Source organism: Lynx rufus, unplaced genomic scaffold, assembly GCF_022079265.1.
Source record: "Lynx rufus isolate CCGP_SWC_20201006 ecotype Redwood Valley unplaced genomic scaffold, mLynRuf1.p SCAF_9, whole genome shotgun sequence".
Classification (NCBI taxonomy): domain Eukaryota; kingdom Metazoa; phylum Chordata; class Mammalia; order Carnivora; family Felidae; genus Lynx; species Lynx rufus.
The window spans coordinates 23,545,840-23,556,632 of NW_025814897.1; the positions used below are offsets into that span (position 1 = coordinate 23,545,840).

At 51.9% G+C, this 10,793-nt stretch overlaps 1 protein-coding gene across 1 annotated transcript in view; it reads right to left on the reverse strand.

Annotated features, from left to right (window-relative positions):
- Positions 1–10,100, reverse strand: part of KIRREL3 (kirre like nephrin family adhesion molecule 3) — a 143,402-nt gene extending 133,302 nt beyond the window's left edge. Inside the window, exons 1-2 of the mRNA XM_047071955.1 lie at positions 10,001–10,100; positions 3,516–3,653 (exon numbers count right to left, since the gene is read on the reverse strand). Coding sequence (XP_046927911.1) covers positions 3,516–3,653; positions 10,001–10,100 — 238 coding nt within the window. The remainder of the gene's footprint in view (positions 1–3,515; positions 3,654–10,000) is intronic.
- Between the last annotated feature and the right edge of the window lie 693 nt (positions 10,101–10,793).

A 10,793-nucleotide genomic window follows, 5' to 3' on the forward strand; every position in this document is an offset into this window, starting at 1 on the left:
AATCGTGCAGAGATCACAGTTTTCTGATCAACCTCTATAGTAAAGAGGCCTGAAGAGGGGAATAGCAAAGGTTTATTAATCCTGACTAGTGTCTGCCTCTGGCCCTCCAGGACAAGTAATAAATGTTTAATAGCCCAATAATACCTGTTTCATAATTTTTGACTCTCATTGCTTGCTAACTCTAAGTTTATTAAAGAACTATAAACTTTACATTGTTGTAAAGACATAATTGCTATTTCATTACGTATTTAATATGAGTTAATTATATTAGAACTAAGTTTTTCCCCATTCATATTAAGTATCAATTAGTTGTTTTAAACTATTGATTTCTATTTAATTGCCTGTGCTATTACATACCAATTAAATTCTTGTAGGAGAAACCTGAACCGGCTATAGTCTTAAGTTTTTAAGATAATAAATTAGATGGCAAAGCTCAAGTGGCGTTATCTTCTTTCGGGAAGGGTCAGCAATCATTGTGATAATTCCCAAAGGTCTTTGTGACCCACCAGCTCATCCTTGCTAGTTCCTGCAGGGGCAGACCTCCCTCCGATAGCTGATGGTAAGAAGCTTCAGCTTCATATGCAGCAATGGCAAGAAGTAACTCTGGGGAAGCCCTTTACCAGCCCCTGGCCTCCTCAGCTGCCTCAGCCTGCCCTTACTGGCTGGCACGGCCCTATCCACAGGGCGGCTAAGGCAGGCAGTCTTTCAGTGATCCAGCTGTGGGGTCCATGACTGCCCATGTTGCCGCTGGCCCCAGACCCCACGTGCCTACAGGAAGTCTGGTGCCCATGTGGTCACCACTCCTCTGGCTTCCCCAAACTCCTGGTCCACTGGCCCGACTCTACGTTGTGCTCAAGACAAATCAGACATTTACCGGGTGGCAATGGGCGTTTGACTTTTCTCATCCTGTTTCCCCTTCACACCAACCTTGTAAAGACAGGTGTTACTATTCTTATCTTTATTTATAATGAAATGGACATTTTAGATGGGTAAGGAGTCACCTAGGGTCCCTCAGCTATTGAGTGGCAAAGCTTGAGTCCACCTGTCTGCCTGACTTCATGCCTGGTGCACCTTGCCATGCTCTGTTCTCAGTCCTCCATGAGAACTGAGTCTCTGCCCACCGGGCTGGCTCTTGGAGACCTTGCTTGGCTCCTGCCATCTTTCTTTTCACAGAAGGTTGGGCTCATCTTCTACCCTCAGATACTGCCTGGGGTCTTTCTCCCAACTAATTAATTGCTTGGAATTCCAACATGGCCACCAACTGACTGAGAATGTGGCCTTCCTCTGGGCTACTTGGGCATCAATGCAGACCCCAGGGGTTGCACTCCTCCCACACTCCTCTACACCCTGGAACTGGGACACAGGTTACCCTACCTCCTGGGGGCTGGATGCAGCCCAGCCTTGCCCCTCTCCACTGGTTGGTATCACCAAGGGCTCCCCCATCTGGGGCCAAGCTCACTTCATTCATCATCACAATCAAAGTTGCCATTTATAGAGGCACCTGGGTGACTCGGTTGGTTGAGCATCTGACTCTGGCTCAGGTCATGATCTCATGGTTCATGAGTTCAAGCCCCACATCAGGCTTGCTTTGCTGCTGTCAGTGAGGAGCCCGCTTCAGGTCCTCTGTTCCCCTCTCTCTGCCTCTCCCCTACTCACTCTCTCTCTTTTCCTCAAAAATCAGGAAACATTAAAAAAAACAGTTGCAATTTGCTGATTGCTTATGATTTATTAGTCTCTGTGTTAGATACTTTGTACGCATTATCTTCTTCAATCATAAAAATTCTGTAAGTACTATTATTATTCCTATCTGCTAGAATGGGAAACTGATAATCCAAAAGATTCAATAACTCACTCAGGGTCATACAGCTAGTAAGTGTGGAAGCCAGTAAACCTGATTATGAGTGAGGTTTTTTGGATAACTGGTATAATATCTTTGTAAGAGGTGCAGGGAATAGGGGGAGAGTTTAGTAATATTGGTTGAAGAATTTTATGGAAACAGTTTTATCACATGTACAAGATTACCTCAGCCATCTCTGGTTTAAGATGTCTGATCCCATGGGGTTAATTGCTCTGTGAGGGAATATGACAGAGAAACAGGATCATGAAGGCCATCCCTCCCCCCTGGCCTGTCATCATTCTGCTTATCCTGTGAGGGACAGGGACTGCTGAAGGCCATATGCCTGCAAGGCTTTTAGACTTTTCCTGAGAGAAAGTTGGAAGTTGGTGAGTAATGTCTGAATGGGACCAGATGCTTGACAGCCGTGTGCCCTGTCCCTGGGGAGGCTCAGCCTGGTACAGCCAGTCAATCACAGCTAGGAGGCCAGGCAGAAAGAGGGCATCTCTTTTCTCCTTTTTCTTTTAGGACCAAAAGTGTCCCCAAAGGACTAAGACCGAGCGCCACGAGGAAGCCTCCAAAGTCCCCCCTACCTCCCCATACTCACACCCCATTCCATGGACTTGAGGTCCAGATCTTTGGGAAGGCAGAGGCCCAACAAAAGGCTACGAATATAAACTTGATGCATGGATTTAATCTTCACACAGATTCCTGGAGATATGGATTATCAGCCCCATTGTACAGGTGGGGTTCAGGGAAGTTGAGTAATTTACCTGAAGTCACACAGCTGGGAAGTGGAGGAGCCAGGACCAAAATCTAGGCCCATTTGATCCCAGAGCCCGGGCTGTGTCATTCTCCTGGGATACGGTCCGGATGCTGAGCCCAGGTGACCAGCAGAGACCCCAGTGGGAAGAAGGGGACCATATGTGCTCAGAGGGTGCGGGCCAATGGAGTCATGGGCATTGCTGCCAGGGGGTTAGGGGGCACTGAGAAATCCTTGTGGGAGTCAGGCCCTGGGAAGTCCATGCCTGGAGAAGGATGGATCGCCTCCCCGGGAGACAGGGAGGTGGAGGCAGGACATGGAAGCATGGAGAACGGCTGCTGTTTAGTTATGTGCTTGCAAACCTCTGTGTCACCCATTTATGGCCCCAATAAAATCATAAAAGCTGAGGATTAACCAAGAGAGTCCCATAAGGGCCAGGAGCTGGCCTTAAGGAATTTATCAGTGGAGTCAGATATGGCCAGCCTCTGCCCTCAAGCCCTCTGCTGAATAGGGTGGGGGTAGACAGAGACGGTTGCTCTCACCTGGTATAAGGAAAGGGGCGGCAGAAGGAAACAGTGTTCTGGGAGTTGGGGGGGGGGGCGGTGTACGGAGCGTAGGGCCATCCAATCTGGCAATCCCACCCGAGGAGACAATGAGGGCAGCTGGGATGGTATGAGAAAGAGAGAGAGAGAGACAGAGAGACAGAGAGAGACAGAGAGGAGAGGAGGCACATGGTCGCCTATTACAGGGTCCTAGGATGGAAGGGCATTGGCTAAGCCTCAGTAGGGCTGGAGGATGCCCCTCCACTTTCTGGGTAGAAAGCTGTACAAGAGGCAGGCCAGGCAATAGTTTGCTTTTGTCCTCAGGCAAACAGATCAGAGCTGCCTGTTCACCTGGCCTTGCAGCAGGGGCCGGTACCTCGCTGGGCACCTTCTCTGGAGCAGAAGAAGAAGGCAGGGGCTGTGAGCATGGAGCCCCTTGCTGCCCCCACCTCACCGTCTTCCTGAGCGAGGACCAGCCCGGGCCTGGTAACTTGGGTGATCCCAGGAGCTGAGGCTAGAGAGGAGCAGAGGCCCTGAGGGTGGGCCAGACATTGTCCTCCAGAGCAGTGTCGAGCTCCCCGCCGCTGCCCCAGCCCACACGGCAAGAGAGGAAAAGAGGCGGTGGGGTTAGGAGAAGAGCCAGCAGAGAAGGCAGAGAACCCCCGCTGTCCTCCCATTACTGAAATCCTCCTTGAGCCTCACACACCCCATTACAACTCTGTATCTTATAATTAAATTGAATCTGCCAGTTACCTCTCAGCACGGCAGCAATTCAAGCTCATTGGAGGCTTTCTTTGTTTATTTTTATTTATTTATTTATTTATTTAGTGATTATTTATCTAGCTACCCATGTAGCTACATGGAGGCCCTAGTGCAGGGTTTCTTGTGCCTTCGAGAAAATGAGGGTGTGCAAATGCAGTCTCTCCCCACTGGTGTATGTGGGCAGGAGCTGTAGGACCCGCAGGGTGAGCTGTTGCTGGAGGGTCCCTCTGGGAGAGGGCCAGGGTGACCGCCACAGGCTGGTTCCACCCCCTTGTTCTTGCCCAACATGCCTATGGAAGGTCCACTGATTCCAGAAAGCTCCATGGAAGCGCCTTAGTCCCGAGGGATAGAACATGGGTCGGAGAATGTGGTTGTGACCGGGTATCAGCAGTTAACACACCCCCCGGGGTTTGTTGTCTTCCGTGCACCTGCTGGATTCAAGCTCTCCTTGAACCCTCACGACACCCGAGATATTCTTGGAGGCGGGCACAAGGACCAGAGAGGTTCTGAGAGTTGCCAGAAGTCACCCAGCTGGTAACGGCAGAGTTGGGATCTGAACACAAGGCTTGGGACAAAATCAAGCCCTCTCATCTTCCCCAGAGCCCCAGATCCAAGCTGGCAGAGCCCAGCAACAGAAACCAGAGCACCTCTCTTCTCTGTAATGCTAACCTTTTGGCAGTGAGGGGGGGCAAAGGAGAGCCTGAGAGCTTTGATTAGGAATCAACCCCAAACAGATCCACGGGAGTGATTCTGAAACACCAGCCATCACTTAATAAGAACATGAGAGTTTACTCCCCACAAGGCTATCCCAGTGAGAGGCTGATTGCCATCAGGCATGCAGGGGACTGCACAGGCCTTGCACATCGATAGCTGAGTCCCAGAGACGGGACCCCATTTGAGGAGAGGACGAGGATGACTGGGATAGTATGAAAAAGAGAGAATGCATCTGCTCCCATATTATGGTGAGAGAATGGGAAGGAATTCCAGACTCCAGCTCACACCTTAGACACATCTCCCCTGCAGAGAAAATGGTACGTATTCACCACCATTCACCATCTTCTCCCTTGCCCACCTGCGCCCACCAACCTGCTAGTTGGATCATTTGTGGGCCATTAAACACTTCTCAGAGCAGGGATGGGCGGTACCACCGAAGACCTGCATCCACACCGACCACTCCTGGTCTGTTCTGGAGCAAGGAACTCACAAGGTTTTAGTGCATGTGGCCAGTGGCAGCCCACGTGTGTCTGTGACCAGTCTGTCCATAAGAAACCATGAGGGACCTTGACTCAGGCTCTGTCCTGACCACAGAGGATGGCACAGCCACATGAAGGAAGTTGGTGGCCCAGGCCCGAACTATGGAAGGATGTGTACCTCTTGTTAGTTTGGAGAAGGTTCTCTGGTTGGAGGACACAGTGAGGTAACCTGGTCTAAGACAAGGAGAGCCTTTAAACCGAGGGATTTGGGGAGCAGATTGTCCACAGCTGTTCTGACTTACGGATCTTGGATGGGACAGCCAGGTCCTCCCCTGGCTCCTGAGGCTAAGAGAAGCCAGTCAAGGAAGCTTGGACCACTGGGTCCATCCCCCTTGGGACTTCTCACACAGTAGTGTAGCCTTTCGATCGGAGGTATCCGCTTCATTTCCTCAGTCTGTGAAGTGGAGATCTCTTGGGCTGTGGTGAGGACTGGGGGATAATTTATGCAAGGAGCTGGAAGGTAAAGGCGAGGACAGGTGTGTTCCTATGACCTGTTCAAACATATGGAACGAAGGCTGGACATATTGTAAACAACTCCACAAAGAGGCGTTAGAAAAATAACAACGTAATATATTATTATAAAAAGCACGGGTGTGCTGCAAGTCAGAACAAGAATAAAATAAGCCTGCAGTTTAGCCTGAGGGCTCTGGTTCTGAATAGAGGCTCCTATACCGTTGTAAAGACGATGTCCACAGCCGCTTGGGGGACAGCTACGCTCAGCTCTCTGGAAAGGGGCTGGCTCATGGCTTGCATGGTAATGTAGGGCTACAGCTGGTGCTCTGTAGGATCAGAGAAGCCAAGGGGCCTGAAAACGGTCATCGTCAACCTTGCCAGCAGCTATTGAGTAACTGCAGAGTGAGCACAGGGCACGTGCTGGGCACTGGGGTAGAAAGAAGGTTAAGGTCCACCCTTGGGGTCTTATAAACCAGCCAAGGAATTAGAACAAACCTGGAGGAAGACCCAGATAAAGGTCCTCTCGTGACCGGTTCAGTTCAAGCAGGTGATGGAAGGTTCTAACCTGGCACAGCTCGCTCTGTAAGCCATTCTTCGAGGGGCGCAGGGCAGACCCAGCAGCACCCAGAGGCTGGTGCCAGGCCAGCAAGTGTCTGTAAGTCTTGCCACAAGGGGCACAGGTGAAGAGTTGGGGTGTGCAAGTAGGAAAGAGAAAAGGCTGACTGTGGGGCTTTAGGGCAATGAGTTTGGACCAGGCGGTGGGGACTATAAGGAGGCAGGTTTCATTTCAGTAGAAAAAAAAGAAGTTATCTTCAGTGCAAGGTGCTAGGATCTCTTCGCAAGGACTAAGGTCAGACTGGAGCCCAGGGAATGTATACCATTGTCCCATCCTGGGGTGTCGGCTGCAGCCAGTGGAGTAGTGATCTCGTGCCAGCTGGAATCTGGTTCCCATCTGCATTCGGTGAGGTCACACTGGCAGCCTCAAACTGGCCATGGTGAGTATTTCCACCAAGGAGTAGGACAAGGCTGCTGTGAAGGCTTGTCCCCGGCACGCTCTCCTTCCCGAGGGCTGGGTTACCAGCACACCCCTGGCTGAGCTTTAACATCTGAAGAGGGGCCTGTTTACCCTGGTTCTGGCTTCCAGGTCTTTCAGACGTGACTGAGGGCCTCCACCTGTGATTTCTGCTTCCTGTCCTGTGAGTCACCATCCCTCCATGTCTCATCCTGTTTTTGCTGATGACTTGCTGAGCTGAAGCTGCTGACTGGATGGCCACGATGGCTCATGTGGTTCCCTCCCTCACCTCCTGGCAGGACTGCCACTCCACCATTCCGGAAAGGTCACGACTGACGTGCCTTTAGGATCTTCAGAGGGGGCAAACTCACAACCTCTGCATGGGTAGCATCTGCTAATGGCAGCAAGTTCTTCCAGATGCTTCTGCAGAGACCCCCTGCTGCACTCTTCAGCAAATGCTTGGAACAGTGGGAAGAGGGATTTCTTCCTACATCCATCGCTACCAGGGAGGGTATCGGTAAGAAGCTGGGTGTGAGATCCTGAAGGGAAGGATTTACCACCGTAAGGTCCCCTGCCCCAGGCGGTGTGACAAAACAGCCATCATGTATTGCCAGGCATGGTACTTCATATAAATTATCTCAGTTAATTCTTACACCAGTCCTGGGAAGAGGCACCATGATGGTCTTGGTTGTGCAGTTGAGGAAACTGGGGCTCGGGAAGGTTAAATACCTCACCAATGGCAGCTCAGCTACAGAGCAGCAGAGCCGAGACCTGAATCTGGTCTGAGTCCTATCAGATCCTGGTGCCCCGCCCACTCCCCCCAGGTATAGGACTTCACCACTCACAAATCCAAATCTCCTGTCTACACCGTGGGGGTGAGGATGTGGGCAGCTCTGAGTGTCTGTCCAGTGTTCCCTGAGGAACCTTCTGTGTGGTGCGTGGAATGACGTGTCAGAGGGTGCCGAGTCAGCGTGCTATCACCCAAGTCCCTCTCTGCTATGGACAGAGAGGAAGCAGAAGCCGGAAGCTTTGGGGGCCGGCCACCGGGCCCTGGTTGCCCCTCTTCTCTGTGCTCCCTGCCAGAGTTGAGCCATGGCATCTGCAGGGACCGAGCTCCACGTCAGACATCAGCGATCCTGTGCCCTGCTGGGAGCGTCCCTGCTTGGGGCAGATGCTGGCCTGATTTTCCTGGGAACTCGCCTCTGCTCTAATTAACTGGGTGAACTTGGGTGAGTCACCTGTGCTTTCTGGGACTCAATTTCCTCACTTAGGAAATAGAGAGTCTGAACTAGGGCAGGAGACTTAACCTGGTGTCTGGGGACCTCTAGGGGACCTCAATCAGGGCATCTCATACCCTCCTGAATTTGCATACAAAACTGAGTGTGTATACATTTTTCTAGGAGAGAACCATGACTTTTGTGTATTCTCAGAGGGGATGATGCTTTCCCACCAAGAACTAATAGCCTCTCACCAAAAAGATCGCTAAGGTCCCCTTAGCTTTTGGATTTGTTGGGCCTGAGAGGCCCCCTTCCTTGATGACTGCGGCTTAGAAATAATGCTGCCTGTAGGGGACTGAGGGCCACGGGAGGACTCCTACTACTTTTTACCAAAGCATTTTTCCCCTGTGTGTCGGGAGCTCTGTGGGACGAGGTGTAACTTCTGTTTCAGCCCCTGGCACCACACAAAGGCTGTACTGTCACCTGGGGACACTTAGTTCACGCAGGCCCAGACTTCCCTGGGGCTCAGCTGGGAATGTTCCCCTTCCCTGAGGGCTGGGGAGGAACCACGGTTCTGCAAGCCAGCATCTGAGGCCCGGAAGGGTGAGTCCATAGGTATTTCAAGCACTGCCCGTGTAGCCAGCCTATTCAGTTCTTACACTGTTTGCACTAGATTAACCCACGTTTCTTTGTGTATTTTCTTACGCCTCTGGTCTTGTGTACATATCTGATCTGGTGCATTAGTCAGAAATGTCATAGAATGTTAGAACTGGAAGGGAACTTAGAAATCACCCCATTCAACCAGGGACCAAGGAAGAAACTAACCGTCAGAGGAGTGAGGTCATCTCCCAGAGCCACCAGTGGCAGAGCCACGTCCTTCCCCTTTCCCATCCTGGGGGCGCCCTGACCGGCAGGGATGACTGCCCAGCACCTTCCCCAGTCTTGTGGCCTGACCGGCCCTCTGCCCGACCGCAGGGCCGGTCACGGTGCGCAGGCCTGAGAATGTGCCCTGCTGATTCCAGTTCTGGGCCTGGGACCTGGCCATTCTTCTGCCAGAGACTCAAACACCTCATCCCACTCCTAGCTCAAGACCCCCCGTAGGGAAACACCCTCTCCACGTGGCCTTCTCCCACTCAGCCCTGCAGGTGGGCACCCCCTCCCTTGGACACCGCACGCCTCACACATCCCTTTGCTATGGGACTTCCTATGGAGGAGACAATGGCTCCAGCCTTGTGGCTGTGAGGTGGGGACGAGCTCAACGGATCCTTGCATCACTGTCACCTCGCACAGAGCCTGGCGCACAGCAGGCACTCAATAAATGCTTGCATGGGGTGAGTGATTTAACAGACGGGAAAATCTGCCCCTACGTCCTGACAGATCGCCAACTGATTTGGCACCCTTGTTCCCTTCCAAACCTTGGGGGCCAAGGTGAGGGCACAGACCTGAGAGTTCTTCTGGTGGTTTGAGAACCGGACTCGGTACGTCTTCTGTTTTTCGCCGGCCTTTTTCACTTTTGCAGAAATGTGCTGTAAGTCAGCCTCATGTGGTTAGTCATTCAGGTTCATATCGTTGATGGTTTTTTTTTTTTTCCTGTTCATCATTCACTGACTCAGTCACTCGTTCCGTATTTGTTGAGAGCTCACTAGGCATCGGTTCTGGTCGCTATGGATACCGTGCGACCAAGACAGACAATTTTTGCTTCCCCGAGCTTCTGTTTTAGACAGCATCTATTTAGTCCCTTTCCCTTGCACATCACTTAGTGCTAGGAAGTGTCACATCACTTGGACAAGTCACTGGGCCTCAGCATCTCCATCTACAACCTGCTGTCACTGGAGCCCAACGCGAGCCGGCAGCGGGCGTCAGGCGCCACAGCTCGGCGCGCACGTGGCTGGGGCTGGCACCCCTGGCTGTTCTGACTGTGGCTGCACGGGCTCCTGGGAGCCAGCTGATGTGCTTCTTGTCTTCCCTCGTGCTTTGTTTCTGGAGGCACATCGAGAGGGCCCCTTCTAATCAGCTCAGGAGCAGGACACTTCGGAGCTACCCTGTGCTAGGCTGCTGTTACACACGGCGATGCCATTCACCGTGTGACTGGAGAGGGGGCGGTCAGGCTCCTATTTCTCAGACGGGAAAACTAAGGCACAGGGCGGCTAACGGGCTGGCTCACAGTCCCTGAGCACATCGTTGGCCGTGGCACAGGCTGAGAACCCAAACCCACGGCTTTCCTGCCGATCCCACTCAATCTCCCAGTGGGCATTTCCCCACATGGCGAGACAGCTCTGCTGGAGTGGAAGGAAGAGAGAACTAGAAAGTCACAAAGTCCTCTTTCAACAAAGGCCTCAGCAACGTGTTTGTCTTGGCGGTGTTTCATATCGACCCGGTGTGTGGCACATGGATTAAGTATGCAGTTGGGTGGTCTTTAAAGGATGAACATTTTCTCTGGGATCAATAAGCCAAGTGACTTTGGGTCTAAATTCATCAAAATGTCACCCGAGAGAAATTCAGTCTCTGGACTTCTGCACTCAGTCGGGTCGATGGCAGAGGGCAGAGGCAGAATGCAGGCAACACGGGTCTTTGGAAGGAGAAGTTCTGAGCATCTGTTGCACAGCGTGAGTCCAATAACCTGGAGGGGGAGTCCGACGTGGGGACCAGCATCCTGGAGACGGGTCATCCCTCCTCTGTTGTAGATTCCATCCTTGCCTTCAGCAAAAGTAGCTGAGGGAGAAGCTGAGTGGCGACACCCCAGTTCTGGATTCTTCACACAGAAAGGGCCTTTGAGGTCATTCAGACTCACCCTCAAGTCTGGTGCAGGATCCCCCTTTACGGCATCTCGGAGAGGTAGTCACATGGTTTCCCCCTGGATCCTTCTAGAGACGGGAGCCCATTACTTTACAAGGCTGGGCTTTTCATTTTTGGAGAGCTATGATAATTTAAAAGTTCTTTTATATTGAGCTTAAATA